At 40.2% G+C, this 21,537-nt stretch overlaps 1 protein-coding gene across 1 annotated transcript in view; it reads left to right on the forward strand.

Moving 5' to 3' along the window:
• NKAIN3 (sodium/potassium transporting ATPase interacting 3) overlaps nt 1-21,537 on the forward strand; it is a 359,994-nt gene that overhangs the window by 71,447 nt on the left and 267,010 nt on the right. The window contains exons 2-3 of the mRNA XM_061122751.1: nt 2,468-2,656; nt 12,746-12,763. Of these exons, the coding sequence (XP_060978734.1) occupies nt 2,468-2,656; nt 12,746-12,763 (207 nt within the window). The remainder of the gene's footprint in view (nt 1-2,467; nt 2,657-12,745; nt 12,764-21,537) is intronic.

Consider the following 21,537-nt stretch of genomic DNA (forward strand, 5'->3'; position numbering starts at 1 on the left):
GCTCATTCTCCTGGAGCATCTTATAATAGAAGGGCATTTAGGCCCTACTGAAGGCAGACTTAAGGGATGCCCAGTAACAGGCTCCTGGTGACCATCCTAGTCAAAAGACGATAACATCCGTGAAGGATGACCATCTTAATTTTTCAGTTATGGGGCCAGTACATTCCTTGTGGTCTACGCCACTTTAAGTTGACTTTTCTGTTACTTGCAACCAAAAACTTTCTAGTTTGTACATGATTGTTCAGCATGCTTCAGGAATGAAGAGTCAGTAAGTTATACATCGAGTGCCTACACTTTTTATCATTTTATTCCCCCAAATGGTAGATACTGTCTTTCCAATTTTCAGATAAGAAAAACAAGGTATGTAGAAGCTGACTAATTTGACCAAAGTCATAGTGGCAGTGAAAGAATTAGAATCAGGGCTGTCTGATAGTGAGACCTTCTGCTAGATCAGCAGTTCTAACCCAGTTCTCCTTTATCACACACAACAGATGAGGACCACATACTAAACGCACTCCAACAGGCTACCTGGGGTTGAGTGCAATCCTTGGCCTCTTCCTGTAATTCAACCCTTTTCTCTCCTATTCAGGAAAGCAAATCAGGATGCAGTGAGAGTGGCATTCTTACATGATCACCTTGAAGTGTCTTTAATTTAAAAGGAAAAAAACATTACCCAAAACCCACTAAGACCTTCGCTAGTTGAACTTCAAATTATTCTAGACAAATCTTACGGACATGTCTTTCTGCCCCCTGAGTGAGTGCTAAGTTGTTTCGGTTGCATCCGACTCTGCGACCCCATGGACTGTAGCCTGCCAGGCTCCTCTGTCCATGGGATTCGCCAGGCAAGAATACTGGAGTGGTTTGCCATGCCCTCTTCCAGGGGATCTTCTCTACCCAGGGATAGAACTCAGGTCCCCTTTGTTTCCTGCATTGCAGGCAGATTCTTTACCACTGAGCCACCAGGGAAGCCCTTCCTGTCTCCTACTATAAAGTAGACACATACTTTTACACATTCAGCACAGACTGGAGGGATAATGAGATTTATAACCCATGTACAGAACAAGCATTGGAGTCAGAACTGTCAGGCTGAGCTCTTGATTTTTTCACATGAAGCCAACAAGTCTCTCAGTACCTTGGTCATGATGCTAGAAGCTTCCTCTACAAGTTCTAGCTTCAGCCAGTCTGGGTTTCACCTGGCTTGGCTATAGTCCTGCTCTGATGACATTGCACTGAGAAGTTTGCTTTTATTAAATGCACCGACTCACCACTTTCAAAAAGCTTTAAGATGGCTTACAATAGAGTCACAGAATTTAGGATTGCGAACAAATGGAACAATACTGGAAAGAATTGAGCAATGAAATGGGGGGAAGGAATGATTAGGCATGTTGAAGGGAACCAGTTACTCTTGTACAGGAGGTGCCTCTGAAATGTGAGCTGCAGTAACCAACCCCCTATCTGCACCCACAGCCCACCAGAGACGTGACAGTTCTTCATGTCCCTTTAGTAAGTCATGAACATTGGGTGATTATGAACATTAAGTGCCTTTGTCTTTCCATCTCTTTCTATCTGTTTTCAGTCACCATACTCAATCTGCCTAACATATCTCTTACTGTGGTACTTATGTGTCTCTCCTCAAAGCATCATATGAATTCTGTCCATGCTTCTTTCATATGTTATTTCTTTCCATACTTAAAATAACCTTAGTTGCTCCCTCCTTGCACCCCCAGGCCATTGGATCTTTTTTATTTATTTATTTATTTTTAATTGAAGGATAATTGCTTTACAGTGTTGGTTTGATTTCTACAATATTGGTTTGACTTCAACATGAATTAGCCATCAGTGAATCTGTGTCTCCTCCCTCTGGATCCTCCCTCCCCCCTCCCACCCTTTCCCACCCCTCTAGGTTGTTACAGAGCCCTGCCACTGGGTCTTTTATTTTTAAATTTTTAACCACAGTGGCAGCACTCTCACCATGTACTGTAAGGAGGTGATCACACATCAGTTTCCCCAACAATCTCGGGCTCTTCAAGGACAGGCATCTTGAGCTTCTGCACCCCCAGCCCCTGAACGATGCAGAGTAGGTGCATGTGTGCATGCTCAGTCACTCAGTGGTGTCCAACTCTTTGTGACCGCATGGACTATAGCCTGCCAGGCTCCTCTGTCCATGGGATTCTCCAGGCAAGAATACTGGAGTGGGTAGCCTTTCCCTTTTCCAGAATATCTTCCCAACTCAGGGACTGAACCCATGTCTCCTGCATTGGCAAGTGGATTCTTTACTACTGAGCCATCAACAAAGTCCACAGAGTAGGTGGCGTATCACTTTTTTTCTGAGTAAAGCAATAAAGGAATAAAAGCACCCACCATGTAGTTTAAGGTGCACTGACATGGAGATGATGTGAAGTTAATGACTGGCTGATGGTGTTTTTCTCCCAACACCCTGCTCAGATGGTTCCTGGTCTGATTGCAGAGGAACAAACAGATTGAAGGAAAATGGGCAGACTCTGGACCGCTGGGCATGTGCATCGCTGCCCACCTTCCTGGGGGAAATGCTGCTCTCAGCTGCACAATCACACTCCCCCTTGGAAGCCTGGATGAGCCCCAGGTGCTGCGCTTCCTGCCAAGTGTCATCATGACCGCCCCGTCCCCTCAGATGACAGTAATGAAGCAGGAACTTAATATACCTCACCTCCGCGTGTCTGGGGAAACCCTCTGTCATTTAGAATTTACTTGTGAGCCCCCATGGACACGTTCTTCTGTCTCTGGCATCTGTTCTTTTGTTAAAGCCCCTGGTGTGATGCTTTCTATCGTGATCTCTGCTTGGCTTAGCTCTGTTAGGCTCTGGCTTTTTTAGTGACATCCGTGAGAAATGAGATGATCGTCTTGCATGTACCTTGTCATCACACTGATCATGACTGTGAGCTGAAAGTGAAGGCAAGCCTCACGGCACCGGGAGGTGACATCAAGGCCTGGCAGAAAGACAGAGCTGCTCACCCATGCCAAGGCTGTGATCTGGTTCTGCCAGGCATCCCCTGCTTAACCGCCTAGGCTGAGGCTCCGTGCCTTCATTATCCAGTCCAAGTGTAATGTCTATATTTGTACTGGAGCCCCAAGAGGGGGAAACTGCATTATAATAAATGTGTGCTTTGCTAGCTACAGCATAATAAACATGATGCTCTAATTATCCATGTTTTCATAGAGCTAGGAAGCTAATCTTTTGAAGAATTAGTGTCCCTGGCAGACAGGCTCAGCATTTTGCATTGGTTTTGTGATGATACATAGCTTTGTAGGGTGTGTGTTTATGTCAGCATTTCAGCATCTCCAGATAGGCACCATATTGGAAATATTTTGGTAGTGAGTCCAATTAGAAGTCAGTAGGTTGTAATCAGGCTTCCCTGGTAGCTCAGTGGTAAAGAATCTGTCTGCAGTTATGGAGATGCAGGAGATGCGGGTTCAATCCCTGGGTCAGGAAGATTCCCTGAGGAGGACATGGCAACCCACTCCAGTATTCTTGCCTGGAGAATTCCAGTGACAGAGGAGCCTGGCGGGCTACCGTCCATGGAGTCACAAAGAGTCAGACATACATGGCTGTAATCACTTGGTGATCTCGTTCTGCCTTTGCATTCCGTTCTGTGAGAAAATTCACTAAAGTAGCCTCAGATAGTGGGAGCTCTCCACAGTGGCTTCTGGAATCTCCTTCTCATTCTAGGTAGTGTCCAGGTTGATGGAGGTAGTGAGATTTGAGGGCCTGTGTATGAAAAACCCTGCTCCACATCCCATGTTGCTGTTGGATTTCGTGCTTTCATGGATGAATCAGCATTTTGGATCTAGGAAATATCACCTTGTGGAATATTCATTTATTTATTCTTTTGACACATCATTCAGAGTCTGCCCTGTGTCACTAACTCTTCTAGCCACCTTGGATACAACAGTTGACTAAACAAAAACCTCTGATGTTCTGAGTGGGGGAGAGAGGAAATAAATCAAATAAATACATAAAATATATAATTTTGGAATGAAAAATGTACCACCGAAGAAAAGAAACAGGAAATAAAAGGGGAGTTTAGCCAGGGAGCTGTAATTTATAGTTTGTTCGGGAAAGTCTTCCCAGAAAGTGTGACTTTACTTACGCCTAGTTCAAGTGTGATTATCTTAAGGGGAAAAATGTAAAAAAGATGGACTCTTCACCTGTAATAACTAAAACTGTTAACAACTGGTATCTTTGGGAGAGCATGTATAGCATTGCCCAGCTTCAGTGGAACAAATTGGAGAAATTAGGCTGGAATTCCATATGGTGACAGTCCTCCCCAAATTCTCCTATTTTATCATATAACTTGGAGTCACCTTAGTGTCTGAGTCAGGGGCCCTGATGCGGTCATCTTCAGATTCTACGTCCCAAACCAGTTTCAGGCACTTGGGTGGGGAGAATCGCTCTCCGAGGAACATGAGTACCTTTTGGGGACAGAGTTTCTCCATTTTGAAACCTCAGTTAAAGCTCCTCCTTCTCCCCACTGCTTCTTTCCTTTATAGATGATTTTTTTTGAAGCTTCTTAAACTTTTAAAATTGTTCTCCCTTTTCTTTGAGCCGCTGATCATACTTATAAAGAAAGGAAAAGTCCACAGGTATAAATTGGTAGTTCACATTATATTCCTGTAAATCTTAATTATGCCTAGATTTTTAAAATATTTATTTTATTGAAATACAGTTGAGGGACTTCCCTGGTGGTCCTGTTTTTAGGATTCCACACTTCCAATGCAGGTGGCACAGGTTCAATCCCTGGTCAGGGAGCCAAGATCCCACATGCTTCACAGTCAAAAAACCAAAATGTAAAACAAGCAATATTATAATGAATTCAATAAAGACTTTAAAAATGGTCCACATCAATAAAGTTTTTTTAAAAAAGAAATATAATTGATTAATAATCTTATGTTAATTTCTGCTGTACAGTACTGATTCAGCTCACATATGTATTCTCTTTCATATTCTCTTCCATTATGGTTTATTACAAGGTGTTGAATATAGTTCTCTCTGCCATTCAGTAGGAACTTGTTCTTTATCTGTTCTCTATAAAATAGTTTGCATCCTAATCTCAAACTCCGAATCCATCTTTCCTCCACCCCCTCCTCCTTATGCCTAGGTTTTTGAAGTCTTTTCTCTCTGGACTCTGAGCAAACAGAACTCCACTATGAAACCATGGAAAACAAAGTTATGATAATAGTTATCCTGCAGTATCATCTAAATTTACAAGGTTTTAGACATGAAAGAAAGGTGGCAGGTTGAAAGTGAGAATGGGAGTACACTGGAGAATGAGGGGTCCACAGAGGGTCATGCTGGCCTCCCGGCAATGCTGGTCCCTGTCTTCAGGTGCATCATTGTTGCCACAGCAACTTCATGGAAATAAGGAAGGTGGGCGGAGCTTGGTCCCAGCTCCTGAGTTTTCTGAACTCTTGTTACTCTCTGATGACTTTCTTGCCTTGCATCTGCCACTCGTTATTAAAGATGAAAGCTTTTCTCCATTAGCAGACTGATTCCAATGTCTGTTCAAACAGGTGCACTCAGGATACCTAGCTCTGAGCTAAAGAGCAACCGAATGTGGAAAGAATGTCTTCCTTTGAAGGTTAGTGAGGGATGAAACACTGGACTTCTATGAAGATAAGAACAGCCAAGAGGGACACTAGTGAATAGAATAGCAACCCCCCCCCCACCAGCAGAACTCTGTAGTGCAACTTTTCTTTCACAATGCAGATACGTATTGCTGAGTTATGAAATCACCCAACCCACACTTCATTTCAGTTCAGTTCAGTTCAGTTGCTCAGTCGTGTCCGACGCTTTGCGACCCCATGAATCGCAGCACACCAGGCCTCCCTGTCCATCACCAACTCCCAGAGTTTACTCAGACTCATGGCCATCGAGTCAGTGATGCCATCCAACCATCTCATCCTCTGTCCCCCTTCTTCTCCTGCCCCCAGTCCCTCCCAGCATCAGGGTCTTTTCCAATGAGTCAACTCTTCACATGAGGTGGCCAAAGTATTGGAGTTTCAGCTTCAGCATCAGTCCTTCCAATCAACACCTAGGACTGATCTCCTTCAGGATGGACTGGTTAGATCTCCTTGCAGTCCAAGGGACTCTCATTGAGTCTTCTCCAACACCAGAGCTCAAAAGCATCAATTTTTCAGCACTCAGCTTTCTCCACAGTCCAACTCTCACATCCATACATGACCACTGGAAAAACCATAGCCTTGACCAGACGGACCTTTGTTGGCAAAGTGATGTCTGTGCTTTTTAATATGCTATCTAGGTTGGTCATAACTTCCCTTCCGAGGAGTAAGCGTCTTTTAATTTCACCGCTACACTTCATTTTGCGGTTGGTGATTGTACCGCTTTGGGCTTCCCTGGTGGCTCAGCAGTGAAAGAATCTGCCTGTGATGCAGGAGACCCGGGTTTGAACCCTGGTTCAGAAAGCCCAACTACTCCATTTCCTGGAGTAGGCAAAGGCTACTCACTCCAGTTTTCTTACCTGGAAAAGCCCATAGACAGGGGACCCTGGTGGGTTACAGTCTCTGGGGTCTCAAAGATTCAGATACGACTGAGTGACTGAACCACAATAACAAGAGAGTTACCTGGAGGGCTTGCTAAAATGGGGTGCTGGGCCCCACTCAATACTGAAGTGGAGCCCAGATATTTCTTTTCCTAACAGAAATTGGAAGAATTTCCATCTGTTGACACTGTGTCTCCTGGACTACACTTTGAGAACCTCTGGTTCAACAAATACCTGTTTTCCACTTCCACGTGGCTGTCACTCTGCCAACAGGAAAATGCTTCTCTCTTTGTGGCAGAAATGTAGTAACATTCCATTTGTTGTTTCTTTCTTTGTATATTTTCTGATTTTTCTGAAAGTACCACAGAATGGTCCCAAAGGAAATATTTGTAAGCAGCTTCTTGTGAAACACAGCTAGACAAATAACATTCTGCTCATTGCAGCTGTATATTGAAATTCAAATTGATTTGTGTGCATGCTTTGTTTATGAGTAGCATTATTTATAAAACTTGGAATTGGACTGTCTTTGTGGAGTCATTATAACCATTCAGCTAACACCAAGTGATTCCTCTTTGCATCCAAAATTGACAGAGCTCACACATGAGCACTGAGTTAAATCCACATACTGCTCATCCTACTGAAGCTCCAGTATTGTATGCATCACTCATCTATGTGTCATATGATATATGTATAAACACATGTGTGTGCGTGAGTACTCAGTCGCTCAGTTGTATTCACTATTTGCAACCCCATGGACAGTAACTGACCAGGCTTTGCTGTCCATGGAATTTCCCAGGCAAGAATACTGGAGTGGGTTGCCATTTCCTTCTCCAGGGGATCTTCCTGAATGGATCGAACCCGCATCTCCTGCTTGGCAGGTGGGTTCTTTAGCACTGAGCCACCTGGGAAGCTTACCTTATGCCTTTACTTTAGAATAAATTCTGAGTGAGGCCCATTTCGAATGCTAATACTTCCTAGCAGTCAGACTTAGAAGGAACTCATTCTGTAATTGATTGTTGTTTAACTGAGCAGGGGCTGCTCCCGAATTTCTAGATAAGTGGGGACCTGGAACAGCAATCTAGTTGAAAGAAAGAGATAAGGAATTTGTTCTGAAGTTGTGTTTGTTAAGTAAATATGCTGACTTTACTTAGGGTGTACTGGCAAAGTTGTTTTTTTTAAAGACAACTTTGTATTTTATATGGATTTTTCTCCACCTACACAGTTCTGTTTATTTTGTCTAGAAGAGGAAACCCAATAGAAGTTGTTGGGGTTCTAAAGCACCTCACCCTTGTTGCTGCCACTGTTGTAAAGTGCCCAGCATCTCTTTAAGGTGTCATAAGTATTACAAAGCAGAGACATCACTTTGCTGACAAAGGTCCATATCGTCAAAGCTGTGGTTTTCCAGAGTCATGTAGGGATGTGAGAGTTGAACCATAAAGAAGGCTGAGCACTGAAGAATTGATGCTTTCGAGTTGTGGTGCTAGAGGAGACCCTTGAGAGTCCCTTGGACTGCAAGAAGGTCAAAATAGTCAATGCTAAAGGAAGTCAACCCTGAATATTCATTGGAAGGACTGATGCTGAAGCTGAAGGTCTAAAACTCTGGACACCTGATGCAAAGAGCCAACTCATTGAAAAAGACCCTGATGCTGGGAAAGACTGATGGCAGGAGGAGAAGGGGGCGACAGAGGATGAGATGGCTGAATAGCATCACTGACTCAATGGACATGAATTTGAGCAAACTCCAGAAGATGGTGAAGGACAGGGAAGTCTGTTTTGCTGCACTCCACTGGGTCACAAAAAAAGTCAGACACGACGTAGCGACTGAACACGACATAGCAACAAAAACAGAGTGATTTAAAAAGATTTCAGTAAGAAACAAAATCTTCCCAGGAGGATTCTCCTTTTCTTAGTTTGATTTCATTACTCCTGGCCACTTCTCCTTAACTGCATCTTGTATCTTGTTATAGCTAGCAATCCTCTCATCAGTTTCCCTATTTTATATTTTTCATCCAATGTTTCTCAATCAACAATTCCTTTGCAAGTTAGTGTGTAGTTTCATAGAGGCTCAATTGACCCTTGAACTCTGTGGGTTTGAACTATGTGGGTTCACTTATAAGTGGATTAATTTTCAATAGATATTACAATACCCCCTGATCCCATGGGCAGGGTTCCTGGAACCGATCCCCCTTGGATACTGAGAAACAACTGTAGTTAAGACTTTTTTTTAGGGCTCTCAGAAGATACATTCTGTTTGAAAATGTATAAGAGCCTTGCCGCTATGCAGTGAAGATGGTGACTTTTGAGAGCTGACTTCTGCTTTCGGGGGCACCTTTGATCTGGTTGCTTTTGAAAGATACTCAGGAAGTGCAGGATAATTTTCACTCTTGGACACAACCTCAGAGAAGCCGAGTTCAAGCATAGAGCCATGTGGTCTTTTTGCTGCCCCTCGTAGTGATGGCAACTGTGACTACAGCCCAGCGTTCCTGAGTCCAGGGTCTCTGCCGGGAGTCACCACCACCTCCCCTGACGGAGAGCAGGTGTCAGAGCACCAAGGGAAGGGGCAGGAAAACAGAGCCCCGAGGAACTTCCGGAAATTGTAGGTCTGGCTTGATCGTTAAACATGTCATTGGCAAAGGTAGTTCTTGTTATGATGTAGCCTAATAGTTGGCTGGGTTTTTTGGTAAAATAAATCTTAAACAGAGTTCCAAAAGAAAGTGGTTTCAGAGTGTGTACTGCTATACATTCACATTACTAATTTTCAGACATAAACCGGATCCTGTTGGAGTTCATATTTTAGGAGGATTTTTCTGTGAGAGACAAATTTCAGATATTCCAAAGCACTAACTGTAATTTCAGCCTCTGTAGTCTCAGTTAAAATTACTGTTGTTTTCTGTCTTTTTGTGCCAACAATATGTTCCTCTACATGACATAGCACATTTTCTGTGAAGAGTTTTTCCTACTACCTCGATTTCTAGTAGATCTCTAATTATATTAATTTTGAAAGATTTAACTGATGCATATTATATTTAAGCCAATAATGAAATAGACAGCAGCATCCCCTTAACCACTTTATCCCATACCCTCTTTCATTTTCCATTTACTGTTGTGCATATTGAGTATTTGTTCATCTACTCCCACTATATCTGCCAAGCACCCAGAACACTGTGGGTCCTGCTGAGAGGCATTCAGTGGATGTTCAGCAAATGATAATTAGCAGGGCTCCTTGTTCTTTCTACCTACTGACTTCTGTGTCTCTGTGCTAAACTGTGTACATGATTCTTACGTTGGTTCCGGAACTATCCAAACTGATCACTAATTCCTCTTGAGCTTGCATGCAGTTAGCAACATCACTTTACAAATGTGACATTCTGAAGAATTAATTTCTTGAATGATAACTCAGTAGGAGCAATTGAATCATCAAAGATAAAGTTATCGGAACAGCAAAATGTAAATATCCCAAACTGAAGGAAAGCTAAAGGCTTTATTTGAAACATCTAAAGAGTCAATTGTAAAACTGGCAGAAAACAACTATAAGCATTCATTTCAGCTTTTCTGCAGTATGAAACTGGCCTAGTGTCATACTCTCCTATAAATCACCAAGATTAGAGGTATATTATGTGCAGATATTAAAAAGACTCAAAGGATTTCTTTTGATCAATCACAGAAAAACTTTAAACAACCTGAATGCATTTTTCAAAATTTTTTAAATTAACATTCTAATGTATGTTGTATGTGTCAATCACATTCAAAAGAAAAGGCAACAAATGGTCTATGCATTGCTTCATTTTGTGTTAATAAGTATATCAGCTTTTAGTTAAGTTCTATAAACCCTATTATTATGTATATAACAACTGTTCAGTTCAATCAGTTCGGTCGCTCAGTAGTGTCTGCCTCTTTGTGACTCCATGAACTACAGCACACCAGGCCTCCCTGTCCACCACCAGCTCTGGAGTTTACTCAAACTCATATTCATTGAGTCAGTGATGCCATCCAACCATCTCATCCTCTGTCGTCCCCTTCTCCTCCTGCCCTCCTCAATCTTTCCCAGCATCAGGGTCTTTTCAAATGAGTCAGTTCTTCGCATCAGGTGGCCAAAGTATTGGAGTTTCAGCTTCAGCATAAGTCCTTCCAATGAATGTTCATATCAATTGTTATGGCATTTTAAATTTTTTTTATCAAAGTTATACATTTATAACTTTGTTTTATATATACATATAAATATGTATATATTTACATATATATGTATGTGTATGTACACATTATATAATATATAGTATACATTATACATATATATGTACATATATATACACACATACAAGTATGTATATGTATATTTACATATATGTGTGTACATGTGTGTACACATATGTGCATGTGTATGTACACATGTATGTTCATATGTATGTATCTTCATAAATATGTATATATGTATAATGTATAAATGTATATATAAGGGTCTTTTCAAATGAGTATATTATACATTATACATTATACATATATATACATACATACATACAAGTATGTATCTATTTATATTTAAATATATATGTATATGTACATATGTATGTATATGTATGAGTGTACATATATATATATGTACCTATGTATGTATATATGTGTATATATATACATTATATATTATAATATATATTATACATTATACATATATATGTACACATATATACATACATACAAGTATGTATATATATTTATATTTATATATATAAATATGTATATATTTATATGTATAATGTATAAATGTATATATATTTGTATAATATATACAATATAATGTATAATATATGTATAATGTATGTATACTATATATGTATATATAAGTATGACATATGTATACTATATATATGTATATCATATATAAGTATCATATATGTATACTATATATATATACATATATATGTATAATACATACATTTATAAAATTTAACAGTCAACTAATTCAACAACATTGAAAAATATCCATTTCTTGCCTGATTCCTAATTCCTAATTGCTGCTCTCAAAAGAAAGTTTCTAAATCTTCTAATTGTTTCTTTTGGTGTTTATTTCCAAATCAGTCAATAACACACTTGAGCTAATTCTGGCTAGGTTTTTTTTAGCTTTATGCAATTAGCAATTAATATCCACCATTAGAAAGGGGGATTCAGTATTTTTCATTTTCTCCCATCACTCTCAACCCAATCCTCACCTGCATAATTACCTCTAGCCATTTGCCAATTGTTAATAATCGTAACTTTTGGATGGATCATTATTCAGTGTCTACATCATTATATAAGCACTGTTCATAACTGAGCCATGTGGTACACTGCAGTTAGATTTCCATTCTTAAAATCTTATCTTTGTGCTTATAAATTTTCTATGTATCTGTCTCTAACTCCCCAACTCTCCTTCCTAGTGTAAATCCATCAATATGTTTGAAATGTTGGCTATTCTGTCACATTTATCTTGGAGACAACTCTTTCAAAACCTTCAGCTTGGGTGTTCTCTGGGTTTCCTCTTCTGCGGTCATCTGAAGAGACCTCTCAACCATCAATCTGAGTGTTTGGGTTTTTTGTCTTTTTTCTATATGGAATCTCCTAGATCAGTCCTGGGTGTTCATTGGAAGGACTGACGCTGAAGCTGAAACTCCAATACTTTGACCACCTCATGCGAAGAGTTGACTCATTGGAAAAGACCCTGATGCTGGGAGGGATTGGGGGCAGGACGAGAAGTGGATGACAGAGGATGAGATGGTTGGATGGCATCACCAACTTGATGGACATGGGTTTGAGTAAACTCCAGGAGTTGGTGATGGACAGGGAGGCCTGGCGTGCTGCAATTCATGGGGTCACAGAGAGTTGGACACAACTGAGCGACTGAACTGAACTGACTGATTGTCTAAAGGTCTGTTATATCTTTGTTTATTCTTTATTATGGGAGAGCACTTCCTCCAGTAGTTTCCTGAAAAGCAGAGTGCAAGAAGTAATTATATATATATATATACATACATATACATATATGTCATTATATATATATACGTAGATTGGAGAAGGAAATGGCGACCCACTCCAGTCTTCTTGCCTGGAGAATCCTATGCCAGAGAAGCTTAGCAGGCTACAGTCCATAGGGTCACAAAGAGACAGACACGACTGAAGTGAGTTAGCATATATATAGATGTGTGTGTGTGTGTGTGTGTGTGTGTGTGTGTGTGTGTGTGTGTGCTTCCCAGATGGCACTAATTGTAAAGAACCTGCCTGTCAATGCAGGAGACATAAGAGACACAGGTTCGACCCCTATGTTGGGAAGATCCCCTTGAGGAGGGCATGGCAACCCACTCTAGTATTCTTGCCTGGAGAATCCCACGGACAGAGGAGCCTGGTGGGCTACCTCCATAGGGTTGCAAAGAGTCGGACATGACTGAAACGACTGAACACACACATACACACATGTGTGAGGATTTTATATATGTATAATTATATATATAATTTGATTATGTGTAAATACATATATATAAGTAGGTGCTCAGTCACTCATTTGTGTTTGACTCTCTATATATATATCATCAAACACTACCTAACCTTTAAAGGAATTCCTGTCATTTGTGACACCATGAATGAACTTGAAGTCCAGTGCATTGTGAGTTTACATCCTTTGTTTGTATATTTATATAATCTCCCACTCCCCAAAAGCAAAGAAAAGCAAGGATAGCTTCTTCTTCTTCTGTGTCCTGAAATGTCAAAACGATGGAGCTTATGAGGGCAACTTTTGCCCATCTTGCTGAGCCCTTGGTTGAAGAGGAGGAGCTGTCATCTGGAAGCTTATTCTTGAGCTCTGAGAAATTTTATTAAATTATTTGTGGGGTTTTTTGGTCGTTGTTGTTGCTTCTTTAGGAACTCTTATTATTTAGTTATTGTATCTCTCATCCTTTTTCTCCTATTGTCCTATTTTTAATTATATTTTCTGAAATATTTTCTCAAGTTTTTCTACTTAATGAGTTTTCTATTATTGCTATATTTTTTAAATTTCTGAAAGTTCATTACTGTGTTTCTAGTTCTTCCTTAGAGCATCCTATTCTTGCTTTATAAATGTTGTCTTCTCTAAGGTTGTAAATGATAGGGTTTGGGTTGTTTCATATTCTGGCTGTGGAATTTTCTTCTCCACTTTTTCTGCAGCAAGCCATCTTCTACCTGAGACCACCAGCGATGCTGCTAGTTCCACATTCATTTTTCTGAATCAGTTTGTCACCTACTGGCTTTTGCTAGCATTCCAGGCTATTTGCCTTGCTTTGGTCCACCTGGCTTATTTAATGTCTAGAGAATTAAGAGATCATTTATTTTCCTTCCATGTCCACTCCAGAAGGAACATGTAAGCGAGTTCTGGAAACTTAGCTCTATGGATCATGCCTTCAGTTTCTATGCAAGCAGTGGTTCAGAGGTGGCACTACCATCTGAAGGCCCCATAGGAGGCTGTCCATCAGGTTGGAGAGCCCCACTGAGATTAGTGTCATCACAGAAAGGGTTTGAGCACGCATGACCATAGATGCTGGAATTGTCTGTCACATTGGTCTAGAATGTGACAGTTCCTGGGCACCATACTTTTAGCACCCAGAGAAAATGCTAATCTTTAATCTGCTTTAGATAGACTCTTTAATAAGATACTTTAGCAAAAACTTTGTCAATATGTAACACCCTTGGTACATAGGCAACTGGAAATCTCAAACTAATTTCCTGAATTGAATTCTTTTACCATCTTAACATTCCTTCTATTTTAGACATTTGGTAATATATAACTGTTTTGGCCCACATGTCCCAGAGTTTTGAAGGTTTTCTTTTATTTTTTATATTTATTGTTTATAGTGCAAAACTATAACATATAGAAAATATCTCAAGTGCAGTGAAATAAGAGAACACCAAAATAGTAATATTATCTGGGAGTGTCATCAACCAAACAGAATTACTGTTAATATTTGTGTGCATTTTTGCAAGTTATGTTTTCTTTTTACTGTGATGTTAGAAACAAAATTGCATGCTAAATTTAAGACATAATTTTTTGTGATTATAATGATATTATATCTTCACTATAGAACATTGGGAAATACATACATATTATAAGAAACTTAAACCCAGAATCTGAACATTCAGACATAACCCGTTTAAAACTTTATACTTTCATATTTCCTTAAGGCCTTATTTTTTTTTGCTTTTCCTCACAAAAGTACTAAATACTCATTTGAAAAACAGGTAACATAAAGTTATAGAACACAAATAATTAGGATTCTGTTTTAGCCTTATTTTTCCCTGAAATAAGGTTCCTCAAGGTTTAACTTCTTTAAAGTTGCTTGTATATTTTCCCAGATCTCCACTATGCATCACATTATTTATAGCCTTCATATAAAGCGCATATTTCCTAAAGTCCAAAGATACATGTATATTATGCACACTAAAATAAATAGGTATATACACCATCCTTTAAATTTTCTTACTTGAATAAAAGTACAGAACACATACTGTTCCACAACTTACATTTTAAATCTGGTCTTTTTCAATGAAACACATCTCTTATCTTAGTGAATATAAATCTATAGCATTCTTTCTAATAACCCGATAGGACTGATATGCAATAATTCATGTGAAAATTTTCTCAACAATCTTTCTTTTTTTTTCTTTCCTTTTTTAATTTAAGGATAATTGCTTTACAATATTGTGCTGGTTTGTGCCATACATCAACATGAGTCAGTCACAGGTATACATATGGCCCCTCCCTCCTGAACCTCCCTCCCACACTTAATTTTCTTTCCAGTTTTTTTTTACTACTTTGCTGAACATGCTCTGTGTATCTTTATACACAGAGCCCTTGGCATATGTGTGCAAAATGTCTTTTTAGTCAGGTATAGTCCTAGAAATAAAATTAATCAATCAAAGGTATATGAGTATTTATTGAATTAATTATTATCAACATCTGATTACTTTTCAAAAAGGCAGTATAAATCACACCAAAAATATATAAATATGACTGTTTATTCACACCCTCACTAATGCTGAATACTGTCAGTCTTTAAGTGTTTTGTCAATCTGAGCAATCCAAATGACTTATTATTATTTTAATATATATTTCCTTAAGTATACACAGTCATTCAAGCCTGATTTTTCACAGGCACATAGGCTTTTTGGTGCTGGATAGCTGGAGTGAAAGGCAAATTTGGCCTTGGAGCACGGAATGAAGCCAGGCAAAGGCTAATAGAGTTTTACCAAGAGAACGCACTGGTCATAGCAAACACCCTCTTCCAACAATACAAGAGAAGACTCTACACATGGCCATCGCCAGATGGTCAATACTGAAATCAGATTGATTATATTCTTTGCAGCCAAAGATGGAGAAGCTCTATACAGTCAGCAAAAACAAGGCCAGAAGCTGACTGTGTCTCAGATCATGAACTCCTTATTGCCAAATTCAGACTTAAAGAAAGTAGGGAAAACCACTAGACCATTCAGCTATGACCTAAATCAAATTGCTTACATTTATACAGTGGAAGTGATACATAGATTCAAGGGATTACATCTGATGGACAGAGTACCTGATGAAGTATGGGCAGAGGTTCATGACACTGTACAGGAGACAGGGATCAAGACCTTCCCCAAGAAAAAGAAAAGCAAAAAAGCAAAATAGCTCTCTGAGGAGACCTTACAAATAACTGTGAAAAGAGAAGTGAAAAGCAAAGGAGAAAAGGAAAGATACCCCATTTAAATGCAGAGTTCCAAAGAATAGCAAGGAGAGATAAGAAAGACTTCTTCAGTGATCAATGCAAAGAAATAGAGGAAAACAATAGAATGAGAAAGACTAGAGATCACTTCAAGAATATTAGAGATACCAAGGAAACATTTCATGCAAAGATGGGCTCAATAAAGGACAGAAATGGTATGGGCCTAACAGAAGCAGAAGATATTAAGAAGAGGTGGCAAGAATACACAGAATAACTACACAAGAAAGATGTTCATGACCCAGATAATCACAATGGTGTGATTACTCACCTAGAGCCAGACATCCTGGAATGGGAAGTCAAGTGGGCCTTAGAAAGCATCACTACGAACAATGCTAGTGGAATGAGTCGAGCTATTTCAAATCCAAAAGATTATGGTGTGAAAGTGCTGCACTTAATATGCCAGCAAATTTGGAAAACTTAGCAGTGGCCACAGGATTGGAAAAGGTCACTTTTCACTCCAATCCCAAAGAAAGGCAATGCCAAAGAATGCTCAGACTGCCACACAATTGCATTCATCTCACACGCTAGTAAAGTAATGCTCAAAATTTTCCAAGCCAGGCTTCAACAGTATGTGAACCGTGAACCTCCAGATGTTCAAGCTGGTTTTAGAAGAGGCAGAGGAACCAGAGATCAAATTTCCAACATCTGTTGGATTATCAAAAAAGCAAGAGAGTTCCAGGAGAACATTTATTTCTACTTTATTGATTATGCCAAAGCCTTTGACTGTGTGGATCACAACAAACTATGGGAAATTCTGAAAGAGATGGGAATATCAGACCATCTGACCTGCCTCTTGAGAAATCTGTATGCAGGTCAGAAAGCAACAGTTAGAACTGGACATGGAACAACAGACTGGTTCCAAATAAAGAAAGAAGTGCGTCAGGGCTGTATATTGTCACCCTGCTTATTTAACTTATATGCAGAGTACATCGTGAGAAACGCTGGACTGGATGAAGCACAAGCTGGAATCAAGATTGCTGGGAGAAATATCAATAACCTCAGATATGCAGATGACACCACCCTATGGCAGAAAGTGAAGAAGAACTAAAAAGCCTCTTGATGAAACTGAAAGATGAGAGTGAAAAGGTTGGTTTAAAGCTCAACATCCAGAAAACTAAGACCATGGCATCCGGTCCCATCACTTCATGGCAAATAGATGGGGAAACAGTGGAAACAGTGGCAGGTTTTATTTTCTTGGGCTCCAAAATCACTGCAGATGGTGATTGCAGCCATGAAATTAAAAGACGCTTACTCCTTGGAAGAAAAGTTATGACCAGCCTAGACAGCATGTTAAAAAGCAGAGACATTACTTTGCCAACAAAGGTCCATCTAGTTAAGGCTATTGTTTTTCCAGTAGTCATGTATGGTTGTGAGAGTTGGACTGTAAAGAAAGCTGAACAGCGAAGAATTGATGCTTTTTTAAAAAAATTAAAGTAATTTATTTATTTTAATTGGAGGCTAATTACTTTACAATATTGTAGTGGTTTCTGCCACACATTGACATGAATCAGCCATGGGTTTACATGTGTTCCCCATCCTCAACCCCCCTCCCACTGCTCTCCCAATCCCATCCCCCAGGGTCATCCCCGTGTACCAGCCCTGACCACCCTGGAATTGATTCTTTTGAACTGTGCTGTTGGAGAAGACTCTTGAGAGTCCCTTGGACTGTAAGGAGATCCAACTAGTCAATCCTAAAGGAAATCAGTCCTGAATATTCTTTGGAAGGACTGATGTTGAAGCTGAAACTCCAATCCTTTTGCCACCTGATATGAAGAACTGACTCACTTGAAAAGACCCTGATTTGGGAAAAGGTTGAAGGCAGGAGGATAAGGGGATGACAGAGGATGAGATGTTTGGATGGTGTCACCGACTCAATGTACATGAGTTTGAGTCAACTCTGGGAGTTGATGATGGACAGGGAGGCCTGGCTTGCTGCAGTCCATGGGGTCACAAAGGGTCAGACACAACTGAGCGACTGAGCTGAACTAAGGGGCTATTCGATGTAGAAAAACTACACTCCCCAGCATGCACTGCTTCCAGGCCTTCTTCTGTTCCTATTTCTATCTACAGTAGGTTAGTGCATTACTCTCATGCCCATATCCATATCAGAATTAGATGGTAAGGTTCAAGACCTTCATCAGGCCACACATATTGCAATCCCACTCATTTTCTTAGCTTCCTAGTTGTAATGGACGTAGGAAAAAGCATTCATGGGGGCAAAGCTGATGTTTTTCATTGGCTACCAAAGCAAGCAGAAGCTAGTTTTAGAGATGCTGTGAATCTTGCATTTCTGATCTCAGGCACACATGATGAGATACCTAAGTGAGGGTCATGGGGGCACTTGGGTATTTATATTCACAATTGTGGGTCTGTGAGGTTTCCAAACAACAAAGCACAAATGGGTGTTAGTTGTGCTTTTGGACCCAGTCCTATCGGTGATTATTTCTCCCAGATTCTGCCCTGGGCCCTTAGTCTGTGATGCCATTCTCTGAATTTTCACTGTTTTCGTGTCTTCTTCATTATCATTGGGTGAATTTGGAAAGGCCATGTCATGAATATTGAACTAGAGACTATTATAAATCAGAAGTCTCTAGCTTTCTCTGGATGAAATATTTTATATAATTTCATTCTATTTAAGCATAAGCTTACAAAATGTTGCGAAGGTAACGAAAAGAAATATGAAATAACGGTTCAGTCTTGCCATTACACACAGCACACCATCCCTGGTATTCTGACAATGGGTATCAGGAGATCCACCTCAGCTTTAAATATTGAATGATGGGATTTGTGCCAATGGAGCATATGGTTTTAAATGAACAATGAATATTCTATTATCTGGGGTGTGATGCCAGGGAGGAAAGTAGATTTGTGAGTATCTGGCACAGCTGAGCCTACATCAGAGACAACCTTTTTCATCCCTGTTGTCTAAGGTCTAAAGACAGATTGAGGGACGCATCCAAAGAAGTCAGATGAGGGTGAGGTTGTTAATGAGGCACAGTTGTGCCCACAATGGCACCAGCAGCTGCTACGATCAGATACACTTTGAGTGACTTGCTCGTGTCCCCGGTGCTGGGAGCAACATAAATCTTCTACTCTTGGTAGCATGGTGACTTTATCCCTGTCCTTGGAGAGGTCTCCCCGAGGTTCATCTCCCTCTGGTAGCTCCTGATGGGTTATTAACACAAGACCGTATCTCCTTGCCTCCAGCCCTCAGAGGTTCAATTTTCTCCTGTATGGGTTTGTCAGAGGCAAAGGTAACTAAAAGAACGTTGTGTCAGGAGGAATATCATCAGTAATTAGTCAAAATAAGGCTCTGGCTTATGGCAGCTTCAGTTGACAATCAGGGGCTTTTTCCTGTTTATTCATTTCTCATCGAAAGGAAAAACTCAAGAGGTCACTAGTCTGATGCTGATGAGAAACAGAAGGCTGTATCCCATGACTTTAGTGATTACATTTCTATTGTTTGAATTGGCTTTAAAATGCTTGTAGAATTTCAAGGCCATTACTTAATTGGCCCCTAGCCACCAGCTCAATGATGGTCTAAACATGTGATAAAACTGCTTCTCTGATCACCCGCAAGCAAACACTGTATAAAGGGTCAGCTCTCACTGGGCTCTAGACTAGAAGGAGGGTCCCGGGTTTACTGTTTCCATAACCACAAGGATTGGCACTCTGCGTGGCATGTTGTCACAGTGGAGGTGGTCTCTGAGCCACTGCTTCTCAGATTTGAATGAGCATACAAGTCACCTGAGAATCATGTTCAAATATGGGCTCAGACTCTGTAGTTCGCTGTGGGGCATGGCGTTCTGTGCACTGACCAGCACTCACCAGCCCACAGGTCCACATTCCACACTTTGAATGTATGAAGTCTCAGCTTCTAAACCTTTTACTTAGAGCTGAAGGTAAAAACACAACCTCTGTTGGTTTATGATCCCTTGGGTTGTTCATCTTGCACCGCCTGTCCATACCACCTGCCCACTCTTTTGCTCTTTCCTGGACATAAGTGAACAGAAATTCAGTTTCTGCAGTGACCAAAAGATGTTGAATGTTTTTTTTTGATAATCCCCTTATTCCTCCTGAGTCTGCAAAGTAAACCTGCTATTGTTAAAGTTGAGCTTTTGTAAATGAATTGAAAATATGTTCAAGTATTTTACTGTTTGAAACATAGTTCACAGTTTGCTGAATATGAATACAGGGCTTAGGAACATTGGTTAGGAAGGAGAGTAATGTTAAAGAAGTAGATTCGGTTTCCAGCCTGTAACCTCCCTCTCAGGACTCGGTTCAGCCCTTCCCCAGCCAGGGTCACTGCCGTCAGAACACCTTGCTGCCCCTCTGGGTGGGTCCTCACACCACTCCAGGGCCAGCTCTGAATCCCATTTGTCCCTGCGTCCACGTGCCACCCAGAGCCCACCTGGCACTTGTAAATGCTCAATGCGTGTTACTGGAAAAAGTCTGATTGAAATAAAAATGTTAGGTAAATTATGGCATAGGGCTTCCCTGGTGGATCAGTGGTAAAGAATCCACCTGCCAATGCAGGAGACATAGGTTCAATCCCTGATCTGGGAAGAGAACCTAGAGAAGAAAATTGCAACCCACTCCAGTATTCTTGCTTGGGAAGTCCCATGGACAGAGGGGCCTGGCGTGCTACAGTCCATAGGGTCACAAAGAGTCAGATATAAGTTAGCAACTGAGCACACACACACAAATTATGGCTTGTCACCCTGGTGAAATAGAATGTACCTCAGTAAATTACACTTACAACAACTCTAATAACACGAAATTTTATATCACATTAAGTGAAAAAGTCAGATGTAACGATGCATTTTGTGTGTTTATAATTTTTAATATACACAAAAGATAAACAAAAATAAATTTGGGAAAGAGAACTGTAAGCTATTCAAAGTGTTGAGTATAGATTATTTAACTTCCTCTTGAAAGTACCTCTTTTTTATAATATGATTTTCAATAAATCACAGGAAAACAAGAAACCTCAATAGTAATATTTTGCAATCATTCACGCTTCTCTCCACATATTTAATTGCAAAAGTCCACTCTACCTTTTGAAAACATATCATTGACTGTGAGAATGAATACATTTTTACAGATTTGGTTAATACTTTCATTTTTCATGCAAACTCCATAGTGAAGCTGTTAGTTGCCTAGTTGTGTCTGACTCTTTGTGACTCTGTGGATTGTAACCTGCCAGGCTTCTCTGTCCATGGAAGTCTCCAGGCAAAAATACTGGA

This window comes from Dama dama, chromosome 21, assembly GCF_033118175.1.
Source record: "Dama dama isolate Ldn47 chromosome 21, ASM3311817v1, whole genome shotgun sequence".
NCBI lineage: Eukaryota > Metazoa > Chordata > Mammalia > Artiodactyla > Cervidae > Dama > Dama dama.